At 41.3% G+C, this 19,384-nt stretch overlaps 2 protein-coding genes across 4 annotated transcripts; one reads left to right on the top strand and one right to left on the bottom strand.

Moving 5' to 3' along the window:
* The first annotated feature begins 628 nt into the window (after nt 1-628).
* Nucleotides 629-1,194, top strand: LOC306656569 (eukaryotic translation initiation factor 1-like). The gene has a single exon (XM_079131905.1). The coding sequence runs from the start codon at nt 666-668 to the stop codon at nt 1,005-1,007; it is 342 nt and encodes a 113-aa protein (XP_078988031.1). The 5' UTR covers nt 629-665; the 3' UTR covers nt 1,008-1,194.
* Nucleotides 1,195-14,033: 12,839 nt separating this feature from the next.
* Nucleotides 14,034-18,402, bottom strand: LOC306658406 (C-type lectin domain family 10 member A-like). 3 transcript variants are annotated; one of them, XM_079135334.1, is made up of 10 exons: nt 17,729-18,402; nt 16,942-17,158; nt 16,179-16,292; nt 15,674-15,769; nt 15,506-15,577; nt 15,353-15,424; nt 15,121-15,207; nt 14,875-15,026; nt 14,693-14,799; nt 14,039-14,550 (listed from the first exon to the last, which is right to left on the bottom strand). In XM_079135334.1, the coding sequence occupies exons 2-10, from the start codon at nt 17,003-17,005 to the stop codon at nt 14,394-14,396; spliced, it is 921 nt and encodes a 306-aa protein (XP_078991460.1). In that variant the 5' UTR covers nt 17,006-17,158; nt 17,729-18,402; the 3' UTR covers nt 14,039-14,393. The 3 variants fall into 3 exon arrangements, with proteins under 3 accessions (XP_078991461.1, XP_078991460.1, XP_078991459.1); XM_079135333.1 differs by having other exon boundaries at nt 16,942-17,092; nt 17,729-18,401; XM_079135335.1 differs by lacking the exon at nt 17,729-18,402 and having other exon boundaries at nt 14,034-14,550; nt 16,942-17,020.
* Between the last annotated feature and the right edge of the window lie 982 nt (nt 18,403-19,384).

Genomic DNA, 19,384 nt, shown 5'->3' with positions numbered 1-19,384 from the left:
TCCGTGGATTTGGGGAAAAAAGAACAAGCAGAAACTATGAAACACACTATTTCTATCAAGATTCAGATGCTTTGTGCAAATAGTCACTCCAAATTTTTCAAGCCTTTGAATAATTTCCATAGTTCTAAAAAAAATATATTTTGATATTTTTCCAGTATTCTTATTGCTTTTATGGAGGAGCAAATTTTTGGAAGTCTTCACTCTACCATTCCAGAAGTGTTGCCTCATATCATATGAGTTTTAAGAGTTGTTTATATATTCTGGATGCAAGTCTGTTGTTAGGCATGTGGTTTACAAATATATTCTCATAGTCTGTGGCTTATCTTTTCATTCTCTGGACAATGTCAGAACATTTAATAGTGTTTCTTCCACAATTAACAGGTTGCTAATGTAAAGTACTTCATTGTATTTATCTTTTATCCAGCAACAATAACATATGCTCTTATTCTTACTGATTCCTGCATTTATATACATTACTTTTTATCTTATGGCTTTAGCTCCAAAAAATGTTAAATAATACCAATGGCCCCAGTCACTGAGCCGCCGCCGAGGACTCAGCAGCCTCCCCCTCGAGCCCCCTCGCTTCCCGACGCTCCGCCCCCCCCCCCTTCTCCCGCAGCCGCCTTCCGCAGGCCGTTTCCACCGAAGAAAAGGAATCGTATCGTATGTCCGCTATCCAGAACCTCCACTCTTTCGACCCCTTTGCTGATGCAAGTAAGGGTGATGACCTGCTTCCTGCTGGCACTGAGGATTATATCCATATAAGAATTCAACAGAGAAACAGCAGGAAGACCCTTACCACTGTCCAAGGGATCGCTGATGATTACGATAAAAAGAAACTAGTGAAGGCGTTTAAGAAGAAATTTGCCTGCAATGGTACTGTAATTGAGCATCCAGAATATGGAGAAGTAATTCAGCTACAGGGTGACCAGCGCAAGAACATATGCCAGTTCCTGGTAGAGATTCGACTGGCTAAGGACGATCAGCTGAAGGTTCATGGGTTTTAAGTGCTTGCGGCTCACTGAAGCTTAAGTGAGGATTTCCTTGCAATGAGTAGAATTTCCCTTCTGTCCCTTGTCACAAGTTTAAAAACCTCACAGCTTGTATAATGTAACCATTTGGGGTCCGCTTTTAACTTGGACTAGTGTAACTCCTTCATGCAATAAACTGAAAAGAGCCAAATAATAATAATAATAATAATAATACCAATGAAGGCAGGCATCCATATATTGTACCTAATTTTTATATCATTTCATTTGTTTTATATTCATTTTGTTGTAAATTTTATTCAAATGTAACGTACATATAAAAGTGTAGAGATAACAACCTTGAAGAAGAATGAAATTATGGTGTTTTCTGGTAAATGGATTGGAACTGCAGAATATTATGCTAAGTGAAATAAGCCAACCCCAAAGAACCAAAGGTCAAATGTTTTCTCTGATATGTGGATGCTAATTCATAACATGGGAGGGGGAATACTAGGTATTTTGGACAGAAGGGAGTGAAGGGAGGGGAGGAGGTATGGGGATAGGAATGATAGTAGAAATGAATCAGACATTATTACCCTGTGTCATATATGATTACATGACCTGTGTAACTCTACATCATGTACAACTAGACAAATGAGAAGTTGTACTCCATTTATGTATGATGCATCAAAATGTATTCTACTATCATGTATAACTAATTAGAACAATTTTTTTTAAAAGTACAGAGATAATAAATTTACTGTTCTTCAATGAACTCAGGCAACCAGTATCAAGTTCAAGAAACAACGTTGCCAGCACCTCAGAAGCTTCTCAACTATCTTCCAGTGACAAATACCTTCCCAAGGATAACCACCATGATGATTTATAACACTATACAATAATTTTGACAGTTCTGAAATAGATATGATTGCTATCAGATAGAAGTACTTTTTTGCTTGACTTCTTTCACGTAACATGATGTTTGTAAACCAATCCACGTTGTTGCATATTTTCACAATTTATTCATTCCCATTGCTGCATGGTTTTCCACTTCACAAGCATAGCACAATTAATTAATCTAACAAGCCATATATGAGCATTGCGTTTATTATCAGTTTTTCACTAAAGTAGTACTATTATAAACATTTTTTGTACCTGTCTTTTGGTGAATTCATATATACATTTCTCTTTTATACATCCAGAAATGAGATTGCTGAGTCATAGACTGCATAGTACGTATTGCCCAAGACTTTCCAAAGTGGTTGTAACAATTTACACTTTCATCAAAAGTGTAAAAGTTGCCACCCCGTGGTGATGTACACCTGTAATTCCAGCCACTCGGGGTGCTGAAGCAGGAAGATCACAAGTTCAAAGCCAGCCTCAGCAACTTAATGAGGCACTTAGCAACTCAGGAAGACCCTGTCTCTAAATAAAATATTAAAAAGCACGGGGGATGTTGCTCAGTGGCTAAGCAACCCTGGGTTCAATTCTCAGTACCAAAAAAAAAAAAAAGTATAAGAGTTACTTCTTGACACTTTCAATAATATGTAATGGTATCACACATGTGGGCTTTTTTACATTTTTTTTCCTCATTAAATTTTTGTTTTAATGGGTCTCAAAATTCTGTGACAGGTTTTTGGTTAAGTTGTTTCCACTAAAAAGTACTGATTTTAAAAACTAATAACTTAAAACTGCCACACACACACACACACACACACACACACACACACATAAGAAAAACAAATGATCCACAAAACTTTCTCCTTTCCTTCTGAAGGTTTTACGCCAGTTTTATGATGCATTGTTATCATTAACCAGTCTCTTACTGTTAAACTTAAATGGCCAATTGAGACAAACAGTTCTGAGACCATTCTTCCACCACTGATTAAGACTGAGGTGGCAGGTGTTAGGGGTAATATTCATTTAGCCTTCTGAGCTTTCTGGGCAGACTTGGTGACCTTGCCACCTCCAGCAGCCCCTTCCTGTCCACTGCTTTGATGCCACCCACAACAACTGTCTGCCTCATATCACGAACATCAAAACGACCTAGAAGAGGATAGTCAGAGAAGCTCTCACATGGGCTTTCCTGGAACCATATCAACGATGGCAGCACCACCAAACTTCAAGAATTTAGGACCATCTTCCAGCTTCTTACGAGAACAGCAATCAATCTTTTCTTTCAGCTCAGCAAATGTGCAAGCAATGTGAGCTGTGTGACAATTCAGTACAGGGGTATAGCCAGTCCTGATTTGGCCTGGATGATTTAAGATAATCACCTGAGCAGTGAAACCAGCTGCTTCCATTGGTGGGTCATTTTTGCTGTCACCAGCAACGTTGCCAAGATGAACACCTTTGACAGACACGTTTTTGATACTGAAGCCCACATTATCTCCAGGAAGAGCTTCACAGAGCATTTCAATGGACTTTACTTCAGTTATGACATTGACTGGAGCAAAGGTGACTACCATGCCAGGCTTGAGAACTTCAGTCTCCACTCAGCCCACAGGGACAGTACCAATACCACCAATTTTGTAGACATCCTGGAGGGGCAGATGCAAATGCTTGTCAGTAGGACAAGTCGGTGGCAGGATGCAATCTAAAGCTTCAAACAATGTGGTTCCACTGGCACTGCCATCTTTACGAGTGACTTTTCATCCCTTGAACCAAAGCATATTAGCACTTGGCTCCAACATGTTGTCACCATTCCAACCAGAAGCTGGCACAAATGCTACTGTGTCAGGGTTGTAGCCAATTTTCTTAATGTAGGTGCTGACTACCTTAACAATTTCCTTGTATCTCTTCTGACTGTAGAGTGGCTCAGTGGAATCCATTTTGTTAATACCAAAAGTTAGTTGTTTCACACCCAGTGTGTAAGCCAGAAGGTCATGCTCACAAGTCTGCAAATTCTTGGAGATACCAGCTTCAAATTCACCAACACCAGCAGTGACCATCAGGATAGTCAATCTGAGATGTGCCCATAATCGTGTTTTTGATAAAGTCTCTGTGTCCTGGAACATCAATAATAGTCACATAATACTTGCTGGTCTCATATTTCCACAGGGAGATGTCAATGGTGATACCATGATCACTCTCAGCTTTCAGTTTATCCAAGACGTAGGCATATTTGAAGGAACCCTATCCCATCTCAGTAGCTTCCTTCTCAAAATTTTCAATGGTTCTTTTGTCCATCCCACCACATTTGTAAATCAGATGGCCCAGTAGAGGTAGACTTGCCCGAATCTATGTGGCCAATGACAACAATGTTGATATGAGTCTTTTCCCATTTTGGCTTTGATTTAATGGTGGTTTTCATGACACCTGTGTTCTGGTGCAAAGCTGCAGAAAAAACTTTTTTTTTTTTTTTTTTTTTTTTTTTGCATTGTACATAGGTGGAGTATAAATTCTCATTTCTGGTTGCATGATGTGGAATCTCACTGGTCATATAGTTATATATGTACATAGGGTAATAATGTCTGATTCATTTTATCCTTCCTACCTGCATATCCCCTCCTCCCCTCTTTTCACTCCCCTCCACCTAATCTAAAGTAACTGTATCCTTCCCTAGCCCCCTACCCTCTTATTGTAGCATCTGCATATCAGAGAAAACATTCGGCCTTTGGTTTTTTTGGATTGGCTTATTTCGCTTAGAATGATATTCTCCTGTGCCATCCATTTTCCAGCAAATGCCATAAATACATTCTTCTTTTAAGAATGAGTAATATTCCATATATATCACATTTTCTTTATCCATTCACCTATTAAAGGGCACCTAGGTTGGTTCCATAGTTTAGCTATTGTGAGTTGAGCTGCTATAAACATTGATGTGGCTGCATCATGGTAATATGATGATTTAAAGTCCTTTGGATAATAGCTGGGTCAAATGGTGGTTCCATTCCAGGTTTTCTGAGGAATCTCCATACTGCTTTCCACAATGGTTGCACCAATTTGTATTCCCACCAGCAATGAGTGTATGTTTTTCCCACATCCTCACCAACATTTATTGTTTGTATTCTTTAACTGGATGGAAACATATTTTTTTAATCAACTTTTTTGATGTATAATTTATATACAATGAAATACATCCATTCTGAGCATCCAGTTCCATAAGTTTTAATACTTGTATTTGCACGAATAACCATAATAATCATAAAATACCATAATAATGAATTACTTTTCCTAACATAGCTCCTGGCAAACACTAGCAAATGCTATGCCAATCCCAAAATTGTGTAATTTTAGTAACTGAGCACGTAGGAAATTGTGTAAGAATCGTACAGATGGAATGCTGCCCTCTTGTGTTTCCACAAATTCTCCTGGGGTCTAAGGTATATTTTTTCTCATTTTATTTCTTTTTATTTCATTGATTTCTGCTCTTCATTATGTTCTTTGCTTTCCTACTTTAGGTATAAACTGCTCTTCTTCTGATCTATTTAGGTAGAAGCTTAAATTCTTTTAAGTTTGACCTTTCTTCTTTCTGAGTACAGTCAGCACTCTGTACCCCAGGATTTACACCCATGGATTCAAGTGGATCTAAAACATTATAAGAGCTGGAGTTGTTGCTTAGTGGGGAACACTTTCGTAGCATGCATGAGGACTGCAGTTTGACCCTCAACGCTGCAAAAATAAATAAATAAATAAATGTCTGCAATGAATATGTGCAGACTTTTTTCTGTTATTATTCCCTAATCGACATAGTACAAAATTCTTTTCATAGTATTTATATTGTATTAGTTATCACAAGTAAAAATTTAAAATATGTGAGGATATGCAGAGCTTTATGAAATAGTACACTATTTTATATAAGGGTCTTGCCCATCCATGGATTTTGGTATCAACAGGAAAATTCTGAAACCAATTCCCCTTGATACCAAAGATGACTCTATAAGTATTTAATGTTGTTAAATTAAATTTTCATTCAGTTAAAAATATTACATAATTTATCTTGTGATTTCTCTTGATCTTAGGAGACTTACAAGTTTAGTTTTAAAACATTTGGAGATTTTTTCCACATTTTTTTTGTTATTGATTTAATATATTTAATATTCAGTTTCATTTTGATGATAGAACATTTGTTACTTTAAGTCATTAAACATTTATTGAGGGCTTCTAGTTCCAAGTGACACAAAGCAAGCACAGTTCACTTTTTCTCTGCAACTGAAAACAGCTATAAAATTTGGATGGGACACATGCATCAACTTTTTGAAGTTGTGAAAAATAAATCACAATCAGTCCACTGGGGGAAAAAAAAAAACACCAGAACTTGAATGCCATAAATACATTCTTCTTTTAAGAATGAGTAATATTCCATATATATCACATTTTCTTTATCCATTCACCTATTAAAGGGCACCTAGGTTGGTTCCATAGTTTAGCTATTGTTGAGTTGAGCTGCTATAAACATTGATGTGGCTGCATCATGGTAATATGCTGATTTAAAGTCCTTTGGATATAAACCAAGGAGAAGGTTAGCTGGGTCAAATGGTGGTTCCATTCCAGGAACTGAATGGAACTGAATTGGCAATGAGTTTATCATTTTATTCTTTCAGTATCGCACAGTCTGTGTTTAACACAGCTCAAAACCTGGAAATGAGCACTTGGCATGGACAGAAGTGGCTCCAGGAGACATGCTCTCTTGCTTGATGACTAGAAATGGGAACTCATATCACTCACAGAAATATGGAAATCTGTGCCCCTCCATCCTGCTCCCTTATATTTAATCCCAAAGGCAATCCAACAACAGTCATGGTGGCAGTGGGGTAACCAAAACTCTCAGGGAGATAAACCTTCCTTACTATTTGGCGAAATAGCAGTTCCAGGAGCATGGGAAACCACTCGGTTTTTGTTTGTTTGTTTGTTTTTTGATTTTTGGTTTTTTTCCCTCTATATCCTCTTTTCTTTTGTCACTGGAAAACCAATAAGGGGAGCTGCAGGCAAATAGAAAGCACCAGGTGCTCATGAAGAGATGTTTGCTATGAAAAACTATACCATAAAGTTGTTTATGAACTCCAGAACCAACACTTGAACCAGACATGTGATATTCTAATCCCACTTAGCTTCCTGAAGACTTGGAGAATTTAACTAATTGCCATTTTGTAGACTAACTACTGGGTGGCACACAGCCAGGACAGACCTGAAGAGCCCCAAATGCCTAAGACAACAAAACGTACCAAAAGGCCTTAGATGGAACTGACCTTGGAACTATAACTTGTAGAGGTGGGTTGGAAATTGTAATCTGAACCTAACTTGGTCTGTTGCCACCTAAACAACAACAACAAAATCAGCATTCTCCAAAAAACTTGAACAAGACCCAGAATTTCATAACTTAACATTTAACATATCAAGAATGCAATCCAAGGACTGGACACAGTGGTGCACACCTGTAATCCCAGTAGCTCAGGAGACTGAGACAGGAGGATTCCAAATTCAAAGCCAGCCTCAGCAACTTAGTAAGGCCCTAAGCAACTCAGTGATACCCTGTCTCTAAGTAAAATACAAAAAAGGGCTGGGATGTGGCTCAGTCGTTAAGTGCCCCTGGGTTCAATCCCCAGTACCAAAAACAAAAAGAACACAAAGATGTTGGCATTTTCCAATGAAGATTTCAAATCAGATATTAACAAAATGCTTGAGCAAGCAATTGATGACATTCTTGAAATAGATGTTAAAATAGAAAGCCTTGGAAAAGAAATAGAAACTATAAAGAAAAACCAATAAAAATGTCATGACTGAAAAGTACAATAATTGAAATTAAAAGTTCAGTGGTTGAACGTGGAGCAGAATGGAGATGACAAAGGAAAGACTTAAAATTTGAAGACAAATCAATAGAAAGTATCCAATCTGAACAACAGAGAGAAAGCAGTAGGGAAAAAAATGTAGAGACTCAGGAACCTATTGCACAACCACAAAAGATCTAATATTTGTGTCATTGCAGTGCCCAGAAGAAGACAAAGAAAGTAATATGAAAGAGAAACTAAAGTAATGATGGCAGAAAACTCCTCTGGTGTTTTTGAGGAGATTCAAGAAGTTGAGCAAACCCCAAACAAGATAAACCCAGAAAAATACCCTTTTAAAAATAAAAGTCAGAGGCTGGGGCTGTAGCTCAGTGGTAGAGTGCTGTCTATCATGTGTGAGGCACTGGGTTCAATCCTCAACACCACATAAAAATAAATAAATAAAATAAAGATATTGTGTCCATCTACAACTAAAAAATATTTTTAAAAAATAAATAAAGGTCAAAGAAGAGGTCTTCAGAGCATCCCCTGGAAGAACTGTCCCCAGTGACAACTGATTTCTCATCAGAGACCATGAAGCCAAAAGGAGGAGTCACAACATTTACAAAGAAATACCAATTTAGGAGGCTATAGTCAGTGAAAATACGTTTCAGGAATGAAAATGAAACAAAAGGCACTATCAGATTGAGAAAAACAAGAGAATTCATTGCCAGCAGACCTGCTTTAAAGAATGATGCATAAATTTGCAAGTAAATGGATGGAGTTGGAGAATATCAAGCAGAGATAAACCAGTCCCAAACAACCAAAGGCCGAATGTTTTCTCTGTGTATTTGGAGGGGGGGGGGTTTGCTGGGGAGCATCAAACCCAGTGCCTTGCAAGCACTCTACCAACAGAGCTATATTCCAGTCCCTAAATGTTTTCTCTGACAAGTGGATGATGATACACAAGCGAAGGAGGGTAAAGGAAGAATGGAGGAAGGATGGATTGTGTAGAGGGAAATGAGGGGTGGGGAAGGGGCTGGGGGGAAGGAAAGATAATGGAATGAGACAAATATCATTACCCTATGTATTTGTATGATTACACAAATGGTGTGACTCTACTTCGTGTACAACCAGAGAAAGGAAAGTTGTACCCCATTTGTGTACAATGAATCAAAGTAATAATAAAGGGAAAAAAAGAATGATGCATAAGAGGCTGGGAATATAGCTCAGTCACTGAACACTGGCCTAGAACGTGCAAAGCTCTGGAATGATCCCCAGCAACACACACACACACACACACACACACACACACACAAGAGTGACTGATGGAAGTTCCTCATAGAACAGAGGAGAGCTAGAAGGAAAGATAGAACACCAGAAATGAATGAAGAACAACAGAAATGGTAAATGTGTGTGTAAAATAATGGACTTTTGTTCTCTTCTTGAAATATTTAAAATACACATAATGATTGAAGGGGGAATATAGCATGGTGTGCTACAGTTTTCAATTCAAATGTGAAGCATAACTCAATTAGAACATGAAGAGAGTATATTAGTTTGTTAAGAGTAACATAACAAATGTTATGGTTTGGACAGGAAGGTCCCCCGAAGGTTTGTGGAAGTGTTGAAGGATTGGTCCCTAACTGGTAGCAGTATTGGGAGGTGGTGGAAACTTTATGATGTGGGGCATAACTGGAGGAGGTAGATCACTGGGGGCATATCCTTGAAGGGTATGTCTTGTCCCTGACCACTTCTCTTCTCCTCTCCTTTCCCCTTCCCTTCCTTTCCTTTCCCTTCCCTTCCCTTCCCTTCTCTCTCTCCCTCTCCCTGCCTCCACACCCCTGCCATTCTCCTTCTTGCCAGCCATGAAGTGAGCAGTTTTGCTTCCCCACACCATCCATGCCCTGATGTTCAACCTCACCATAAACCCACAGTGACAGGGAAGAAGCAACTATGGACTGAAACCTCTGAAATCATGAACCAATATAAATATTTCCTCCCTTAAGTCGATTTTCTCAGCTATTTTGTCAGTGACTCCTAAATGGTTGCTCTAAGGGGAAGCAAAGAAATGGGACAATGCTGAAGTGGTACATGCCGTCAACAGAATGGGTGTCCACCACGAGAGTGAGGAGCTTATTAATAAGCTCACAGGAATGATTCAGCAGGGAGGGAGAACTCCTTAATGCAGAGAAGAGGTAAGCCCTGGAGAAAGTGAGTGGGTGCTGGCTCTGTGGCCTTTGATAGAGGCAGAGAATATGCCACGTGGCAATTTGAGATATCTGAAAGTGAAAAAGTAAATGAATTGACTTAGTTACTGAAAAAACAACAAATCTGAGTGGTTTCACACAAGTGTATTCTTCCCTCACAAGTTGCCTTTTCCCAGTGAAATCAGAAGCAAAGTCATTATCTGAAAGTGGGAAGAATCAAACCAAGGAAACAATGATTTTGAAGAGATGGAGAATGGATTGGCTCAGAGAATCTGGCCAAGCCATGCTGAAGGTTCACTTGAAATTGATCAAAATTTTGGAGTCAGGCAGGTCATCATGTGGTGACGGTTTTGTTATTTGTTGTTCTTTCCTACAGCCATATTCGGTCATTTGGAATAGAGTAAGGAATAGAGTAAGAGAAGAAGAAGAAGAAAAAAAAAGAATTTAACTGCAGTTGTAGTTTTGCCTGGCAAGAAAGAGGGAAAGAGGAGCAAGGGAATTGGAAGAATGAAAGGAGCATTTACAAAGCTGCACCAAAGAGGTCGAGATCACTGACAAGAGTGAGAAGTCCTTTGCCACACAGCGGTAGCAGAGTGGGAAAGGATAGCACGGAGTCCCTGCTGTGTCCTTGAGAGACCAGCTAACCAGAATAGTTGGTTCTGTCCAGTCACAGAAAGTTTTGAGTCCCTGAACCTTTCAGGTCTTGCTACAAAGCAGCCATGCTCAGGCAGGAATCTGGGCTGTCGACTGAAAAGTCTAGCATGGCCACCCCACGTCAATTGGAGGCGTCCCTGGAGGGAGACTGGTTTTGTATTCCAAGGAGGTTGGAAAGTTGGCTGCAACAGCTGTGGGAGGTAGATTTTTTTTTCTCCTTCAGTTTGCAAACCTATACCAGGCACATCAGAGCTGACTGGCAGTGAGCAGAGAAGGCTGTGAAGAAAGCCAAGATACCACTGAAAATCCCTCAGAGCAACCAGACACCTGCTGAGCTCAAAAGCCAAACTGAAGACATGGTATTATTGGTGAGGAAGAATGTTCCAGTGATTGGAGAATTTTTTGTTTTGTTTTTGGAGGCTTTCTGCTTGGCATGGCACCCTAAGGAAGACAATTTCACTTTCATTTGCCTGGTTTCTTTGGGTTTTCCCTCTTCCCCCCCCACCCCACCCCGTAGCCTCTACTCTCTACCAGAGGCATTGAGACTCTCCTTTTCCCTTCCCCTCCTCCCTACCTCTTATACTTTCTCCCTGCAATGGTAAATATGAACAGCTTGCTAGAACCATCTGTTGGTACAAGTTAATTAATATGGCCCTAACATGAGCTTGGTGACCATGGAATAGCCAATAGACATTCTGCATCTATCCTTTAGCATTCTTCACTTGGCTAAGCTGGAATTCAGCAAGAAAAATTCTTCAGGGCTGGGTCCTGAAGAATCAGACCTTAAAGCTCCTGCCTAGTATGCATGAGGCCCTTGACTTGATTACCTAGTTCTTTTTTTCTTTTTCTTCTGTACAATTCTTCTCCCCTGCATAAGATACTTGTCCAAACATGTTGTAAGATGACTCACATGGAGGATAGTGGCTCCTAACTGGTGGCCCCACACTGTTGATTTGGAAAAGAAATAGCAAGTGCATAGATACCTTTTTATTACCTGCTACATGGAAAAGAACTAAATGTTTTTAGCTTTCAGTATGTTAGTCAGCTTCTGTTATCATCACAAATATCCAAGATAATAAACTTGAAAAGAGAAAAAGTTAATTTTGGCTCACAGTTTTGGAGGTTTCAGACCAGGGTTGTTTGGTCTCATTGCTTTTGGGCCTGTGGCAAGTCACAAAAGTAAATCATGGTGGGAGCATGTGGCAGAAGAAATCCTTATCTCATGGCTAGAGGCAAAGAGAAGAGGAAGAAGCTGGCATCTAAATATCCCCTTCAGGGCACGCCTCCAGTGACCAGAAGACCTTCCACCAGGCTCCATCTCTTAAAGTTTCAACCACTTACTAATAGCACCAGGGACTGGGGACCAAGTCTTTAATATATGGGCCTTCAGGAACACTTATCCAAACTGTAATAGCATCAAATATTTTGGTACCTTGGCATCTATTTTCTTTTTTAGTTGGTGTTACATTATAGAAAGCTATTTATACCTGTTATTATTATCCCATCAAAAATGACAGCATAAGCACTATAATTGAAAGCCCTGAATACAGAATGAAGTATACTGAAGGCATGAATTGTGCTAAAGCTATTGTATTTGCCAAAGATTTTAAGGGAAACAACTAGAAAAAGTACATCACTGAATGGTCAGATGTAGCAAATCTGGAGCACTAGATTTTGTCTACAGGATGTTATCCACCCTACAGACTATGTACCCAGTGACTGTTCCACAGGATTTATTTATGTTAAAACCAGTGACTTTAGGTGGGGAGGGAAAGAGTTCTCAGATTCTTACTTCATAGAAAAAGACCCAATTCTTTGTACCAATCCTATTTCTTTATCTAGTTAATATGAAATGAAACCATGTACCAGAGATTTTGAGAAGTACCATTTCAGGCATTCAGAATTGAGAAGGATAGCACATCAGAAATAAATATGGGCATCATCAAAGGTTTTTTTAAAAAGGATCCTTGGATAAGATAAAAAGTAGTTGACTCCTCCTCTGCAATGATAGAAACTCCTGGATTTTAGCTGGAATTTGACCTCATGAAATAAGGAGTGCACCTCTTAGACCCATTTACAACTATGGCCCTCTGACTAGTTCTGATCCAAGAGATATAAACTGAAGTGGTGCAGACAACTTCCAGAAGTGTTCTATAGACATACGGAGACTGTGCCACTGTCCTTCTTTCTTTTTGCTGGTCTGGAGTGCGTCATGACTGGGGCAGGTATCTTGGAATGTGTGGTGGAAGCAACAGAGGAGCAATAAGATGGAAGCCCCCAAAGTCCTGAAAGATTTTATCATGAGGAGGAGCTGAACTTGTTTGTTTCTTGGGGGATTGTTTTTTAGTTTTTGTTTTTGTTTTGGTCTGAGGATTGAACCCCAAGGGCTTATCACTGAAATACCTCCCCAGTCCTTTTTTAATATTTTATTTTGAGATAGGGCCACACTAAGACACTGAGGTTAGCCCCTGAACTTGCAATCCTCCCGCCTCAGCCTCCTGGAATTACAGGTGGCTACCTTGCTTTTCTCAGTATGGAACCACTATGTCTGTGCTGATGCAAACTTTCAGCTTTCTAAACTGGTGTCTATGACTCCTTTTTTTTTTTTTTTTTTTTTTTTTTTTGCTTCTTCATATTTATCTTATTCACCTTTTCCAAGAATCAGATTTTTCTTTTGATCAGATCTGTATTTTTATCTTCTCGTTCATTAATTTTTGCTTATATTTCATAAATTCCTTTCTTCTATTTGGGGGGATTTATTTGGCTATTCTTTTTCAAACTTCTTGAGTTAAAACATAGCTTATTCCAATTCAGCCATTCTCCATTTTTAATAAACATGATTATGGCTTCATGCACCTCCCCCTGAGAACTGCCTAGACCGCCCCACAGTGTCTGCAGGTGGCGCTGTCATTCATTTCTAATCACTTCACTTTTTCATTCTGATTTTTCTCCTAAACCCAAAATTATTTAGAAAGGTGGTGAGAAAATTACATGTTGATACATCTGTTTTAGAATGTACTTTTATGTTCATTCCTAACTTTTCTTTTTAGAGAACTGCTTCTTTTTGGAATTAGTATAGGTCTTATTTGTGGGCAAAATCTTTGTCCTTTCTCATTAATATTTCTGTAAGTGTCTGTAAAATCCTAATTGGTTTGTCCTCACTCCCAGTCTTGTTGTTGATGCTATTTATGTTGGCACTGCTCTTCATTGTCCTGGTTGTCCTCATGTGTTTGAGGACTCTGGGTTGTTTGTATTCATGGTATTTGTCACCTGTCTCTGAATGCAACTTGCGATTACTATTATGGAAGCAACAGACACCAGTGAGTTTCAAAGTATTTGAAGCACTCAACAAATGTGGGTGTTCGGCCCTGGGGGTTCTGCTGCAAGTATGTAGTCTCCATTTAACAAGCCTATCTTATGGCCGAGTTTCCAGAACTGAATAACTTGCCCAAGCTTAACACCTGTGAAAGAAAACTGGGCTCCTAACCAGGCCATCTGGCCCAAAGCCCATTCAGGTCTCATGATGCCTCTACCTGCCCAAGTCTTCCTAATGCCAACCAGGCCCCTCCCAGTTCCTAATGCCCAGTAACCAGACAGTACATAGAATGTTTAAATATATTGCTGTTCCTTTTATTCTTTAAAAAAAAAAAAAAGAGAGAGAAGTCAACAATAAGCTGCACACACTGCAGAAAGTATCATGGGTTTCAATCTCCCTACCCTTCCAAAATCACTGTACCCTTAAAATCCTAGATGAAAATCTCCAAGACAGTGGAGACCCCCACACAGGAGGATTTCCAATCCCAGACCTCAGCAGCTCAAGGCATTGAGGAAATAAATCAGGGGGAGGAAGGGTCCTAGTTGGTCTTGCCCAGCTCTGTCTCACAGACCCAGCGGTAGGGCCTCTGGCAGGCATCATCATTCCAGCGACCATCAGAGGTGAAGTGGGCACAGTCCTCGCCTCCTCCCAGCCCATGTCCAGTCCAGTCATCAGGCTGATTTGGACTCCAGTTTCTATGGACAAGAGGTAGCTGTGTACCCAGGGAGGTTGGACTCAGCCACATTCCCAGGAACCCCTCCCACCATGGGGACACAGGCTGGGAAGCCAGAGCAATACCAAGGAAAAAACACTGGCTTTGGACAGAAACACACTCACTTGAAGCCTGTCTTGTAGTCAGTCCCGTCTACCCATCTCCAGGGCCCATTTTGGTCAGTTAAGCCCATCCAGGTGAGTATAGAGCCCATGTGCTTCTCCAAGAATTTCTGGGGAGAGAACAAGGGGTTGATGACCTCTTCCTTACACCAGTCAGCCTCTAAGAGGAGCCTACCAGGTCTTACCTGCTCTTCTAAGGAGGTGACCACCACCAGGTGGGAGTTCTGCACCTGGCAGTCCTTGTCAGCATCAGGCCAGGACTTGCCAAATGGAGAGAACCAGTAGCAGCTGCCATCATGCTCCAACCAGTGAAGGGGGCAGCAGGTCTTTTCAGAACCTAAGGGGGGAAAGGAAGGGTGTAGCATCTAAGGAATGGACTAGTGCACCACTGATGGTGAAGTGGGGTCAGCTATGCCTGTCCCCCTCCTCACCATTGCTCTTGAGGTCCGCCAGCTGGCAAGTCAGGGATTTCAGGACTTCTGCCAATTGCTGTACTCGCAGGAACATCTCAGATTGATCTGGAACACAGACACGGGAGAGTTTTGCGAGTGCTCTGGGTATGGCCTCTACTCATTGAGCTCCTGAAGTTCAGGCAGCTCATTAAGGTCTTCCCGTCCTCCCACAAATACATCGTGCCCAGATGAACTGGAACAGCCATCTGACCTGCTTTGAATTCCTGCTCCTGTTTATGCAGGCTGTTCTCCACAGAAACCACCTTCTGGTTCAAGCTGCGAGCTGGAGAGGAGGAGGCTCAGCACCAGGATACTTCCCCTGTGCATACCCTTCCATATGCTTTTGGAGACCAGGATCTCTCACCTGTCAGCAGTTCCTGCCTATGATCCTCCACTTCAACTTTCAAAGATGTTATGGTTTCTTGCAAGCTGTGACCTGGAAGAAATAGAGATTTGAGATCAGGCATCAGCCCACACACACATGCACCCAGCCCAGATCCCCACCCAAGCCCAGTCTCCCATCCACGCTTACCATAGAAGGTCAGTGCCTGGACCCCAGCCCCAGTGTCTTTAGTGAAATTGCTGAAAGTTGTCCTCAGGATGCTCAGGTCCCTCTGTAACTTGGAATCTGATGAGGGGAATGAGATGATCATAATCAAGATTGATCGGGTCCTCTCTGTGAGCACTGAGCAAGACACTTTACATGCATTATCTCATTCAGTCCTCACAGCAACCCAGAGGAGCAGGCACTGTGATTATCTAATATTGCACAAGAAGAAGTAATTCAACTACAAAACCCAACTAGTAAGTGAAATAGCCAGCAGTCATCCCAATCATGGCTCATTCACTATTCCTACCAGTGTACTCCCCCCAACTGTTCTCATCAAACTCCCCATTATGACCACTCAGTGTTGCCCCACACTGTCCCACTGTGCCCATCATTGCTTCTGCTGTGGTTCCTACCATCATTCCTATCCCTGCCCCACCACTGTAGCCCCTTGATTTCTCTCTTCCCTGTGCACCCCTGGGGTACCCACTTTGGGATCCGATCACACAGACAACCACCAGCAGCAGGAGGCTGAGGCCCAGGGAGAACAGGATGAGGCGATGATCAGAACAGATATGCCAGAGGCCAACCTGGGGAGGAGGTGCTGAAAGAGAAGAAGGTATCAGGACAAGGGAGATCCAGGACATACCAGAGATAGAAGGAGGGGGCCCAGGGAACTGTCTTGGGATGAAGGCTTCGCCCTGGTAAATGTTGGGTAAGAGCAGGAGGAGGACTGTGGGGTAGGGACTGCCCAAGCCTTTGATCCCTCACAAACAGCACCAAGTCTTCCGTGTCATGAGCTTCTCATACCCTGAGAGACCCATGGACCCACCCCTAGAAACCAGAGTGCACATAAGCAGACACAGACACAGACAATGAAGAATGTTAAGTCTTATCATCAGAGCTGGAGAAGGTAGCACAAGGACCTTGAGAGTGTTGGAGTCATCTAGACCCTTAGCAGGCTGACCCACATCTGTATAATCAGGTGAGCAAATGTCCAACTACCCACAAAGGATATCTCTCATCCCCTCCCCACAGAGCACAGGAAATCAGGTCAACGAAATCTTCCCTATCCCTGCCTTTCTGAAGACCTTGAGTCCTCTTCACATTGGCTCTCAGAGTCCTAGGATTGACCCCCTCAAAGACCCAACATTGTACATGGTAGAGGTAAAATATGATGTGACAGTAGAAATCCTACTAAACACACTAAGAGGACATTTTAATAAAGGACACTTCTCCTCCTTTCTTCTTACCTTTTATCTCTTCCTTTTTCTCCTCATTCCCCAAGTGCTGGAAATTTTCATACTTCATTGCCATGTTTGGACCAATGTAACCTCTGAGTCTGTCAAGCTGAAATTAGAGACCTGGGCCCAGGCTGGCTGGGTGCTGTGGCCAAGGAGGAGGCTGAAACCAGGGATGAGTTGAGGTAAGAAATGAGATTCCTCAGGAGAATGAGTCCTGGATTAGGGCCTGAGTTTGGAGTAGAGGTTAGAAGTAGAGTTAGAATTGGACTTTGGGTCACTGTTAAGTTGAGTTTGGGATTAACATCGGAGGTGAAGTTGAAGCTAAATTTGTTGCTTTGACTGGGCCTAAAATCAGGCTAGACTTAAGGTTGTATCACATGCCAGAATTTGGCGTCAGAACTTATATTGGAGCCATGGATAGAACTGAACCTAAGCTTGGCACTGAAAATGAAAATAGATTAGAACTGAGGTTCAGTTTGGAGTTGGGGCTGGTGTTGAGATTCAGGGTGGATTTGGGCTTGACACTGAGTTTGGAGATGAGGCTGGAGTTGGGGCTGAGGATCAGACTCACTTGAGCAAGAGATGGGGATTGTGACTGGGGATTATGGCTGCATGTTGCAATCTAGGATTCAGGGACAGGAATAGTCTCAAGTCTCCACTTGGTTGTTAAATCCCACACTGCCCCCTTTATATTTCTTCCCATTTTCTCCCACCTAACACCTAAGAACTCCTCTTCCTGTTTCCTCTAACACAGTCCCTGTCTTTTTGTTCCCACTGACATCCCCAGTCCAGTTACCTGTGGAAAGTCTGGAGTCTGTGATTCGTGGCTTTGTTGTGCAGCAATAACCAGAGGTGGAAGTCACTCAGAACAGCAAGAACTAAATCCTGGAGAATTGGGGTGGGAGGGACCAGAGGAGGAGCCACATATATGATGGATTCCTGTCGGTCTTTATGCCCGAAAGCCCAAGATTCTGTAATTGGGGATGTTCCTCTTCCTCAACTTTGTACAGTAAATAATACTGAGAATAAATTGCAACTGGAACACAAGCAGAGATTGCATGTGGGGGGTTTGGGCGTGGAGCCAGCTTTGCTCTCATCCTACAGGGTGTGTCTACTCCCTTTCCTCTTTCATAGAGCTCCCCTGACTTCCTCATTTTTATTATGTGGGAGGGGGAGCTGGGCCAGAAGGGACAGTCTGTTATTTTTTCTCCTTGCCTTACATCTTCATTCACTTCCTATCTCTGAATTTCCCAGAATTGTTGGTGTTTCCTTGATCCCCAGGACTCGAGGAGCCCATTTTCTAGTCTTGTGCATTCTTAGACCAAATATATGGCATCTGAGCATCCTCTAGGACCTCAGCCACCAAGTTCCCCATTTCAGCCTCACTCTTTTCACTTCATTCAGGAGGAAAGACAATGATGGAGTCTATTATATCTGGTCACAATGGAAGAGAAGGAGTTAGTAAAAGGAACAAACATCTATTGAACATCAAATCCGTGATGGGAACTATTATAGACACTTGTCTTAAACAACCAATTGATTGGTAGAAGCACCTTGGGAGATATTTTGGATGATGGACCAAGGTTGAGAGTCACTTTACAACATTTTCAAGATCATATCTCCTTGCCTCCTGGGTAAAGGCGAAACCCAGAAATTAAACCAATATTGCTAACCCATACCTTGGCCTGGCTGTCTGCACAGGTACTGTTCAAAAATAGGCTTCCATGTCATCCCAGAAGCCCTACCAGACACCCTAAGGGGTATACTCTGAGTCCATGTACATATCCCTTTCAAGAGGAAGAAACCTGATGGGCATGATAGTGCACACCTGTAGTCCCAGCAACTTGGGAGACTGAATCAAAAGGATGGCAAGTTTGAGGACAGCCTCAGCAACTTAGTGAAACCCTTAGCAGCTTTGCAAGACACTGTCTCAAAACAAAAAAGGACTGGATATGTAGCTCAGTGATAAAGCACGCCTGGGTCCAATCCCCAGTATAAAGAGAGAGAGAGAGCAAGAAAGGAACCAGTGTGTGGAGAAGCAAAGCAAATACCTTGAAGATCATTTTTTTCTTTTTAAATTAAATTATCTTCTACTTACTTTTTTAAAAATTGAATTGACAAAGTATCAAATATTTCTTCACATTAGCTCATAAAATGTGCTTTGTTCACCTGCATCTCATTTCATCACATATTCATCATGCCTATGTTAAGCACAAACACATCAGTTGCTTCCAGTTTGGCTTTCTGGATTTGCTTTTATTCTTTGAAATTTTGATTAGTATATCTTTCAGGTTGGTGTTATAGTTTGAATCTAGAATGTCCCCAAAAGGCTTGTGTGTTAGAGACTAGATTCCAGCTTGATGTTATTGGAAGGTGGTAGAATCTTTAAGAGGTTAGGCCTAAAATGAGCTAAACAGACATTTCTCAAAAGAAGAAATACAAATATGAAATA

The sequence above is a fragment of the Sciurus vulgaris genome, assembly GCF_902686455.1.
Source record: "Sciurus vulgaris genome assembly, chromosome: 3".
NCBI lineage: Eukaryota > Metazoa > Chordata > Mammalia > Rodentia > Sciuridae > Sciurus > Sciurus vulgaris.
Note: the sequence above shows the minus strand (reverse complement) of the source record. Positions and strands in the feature narration are given on the sequence as shown.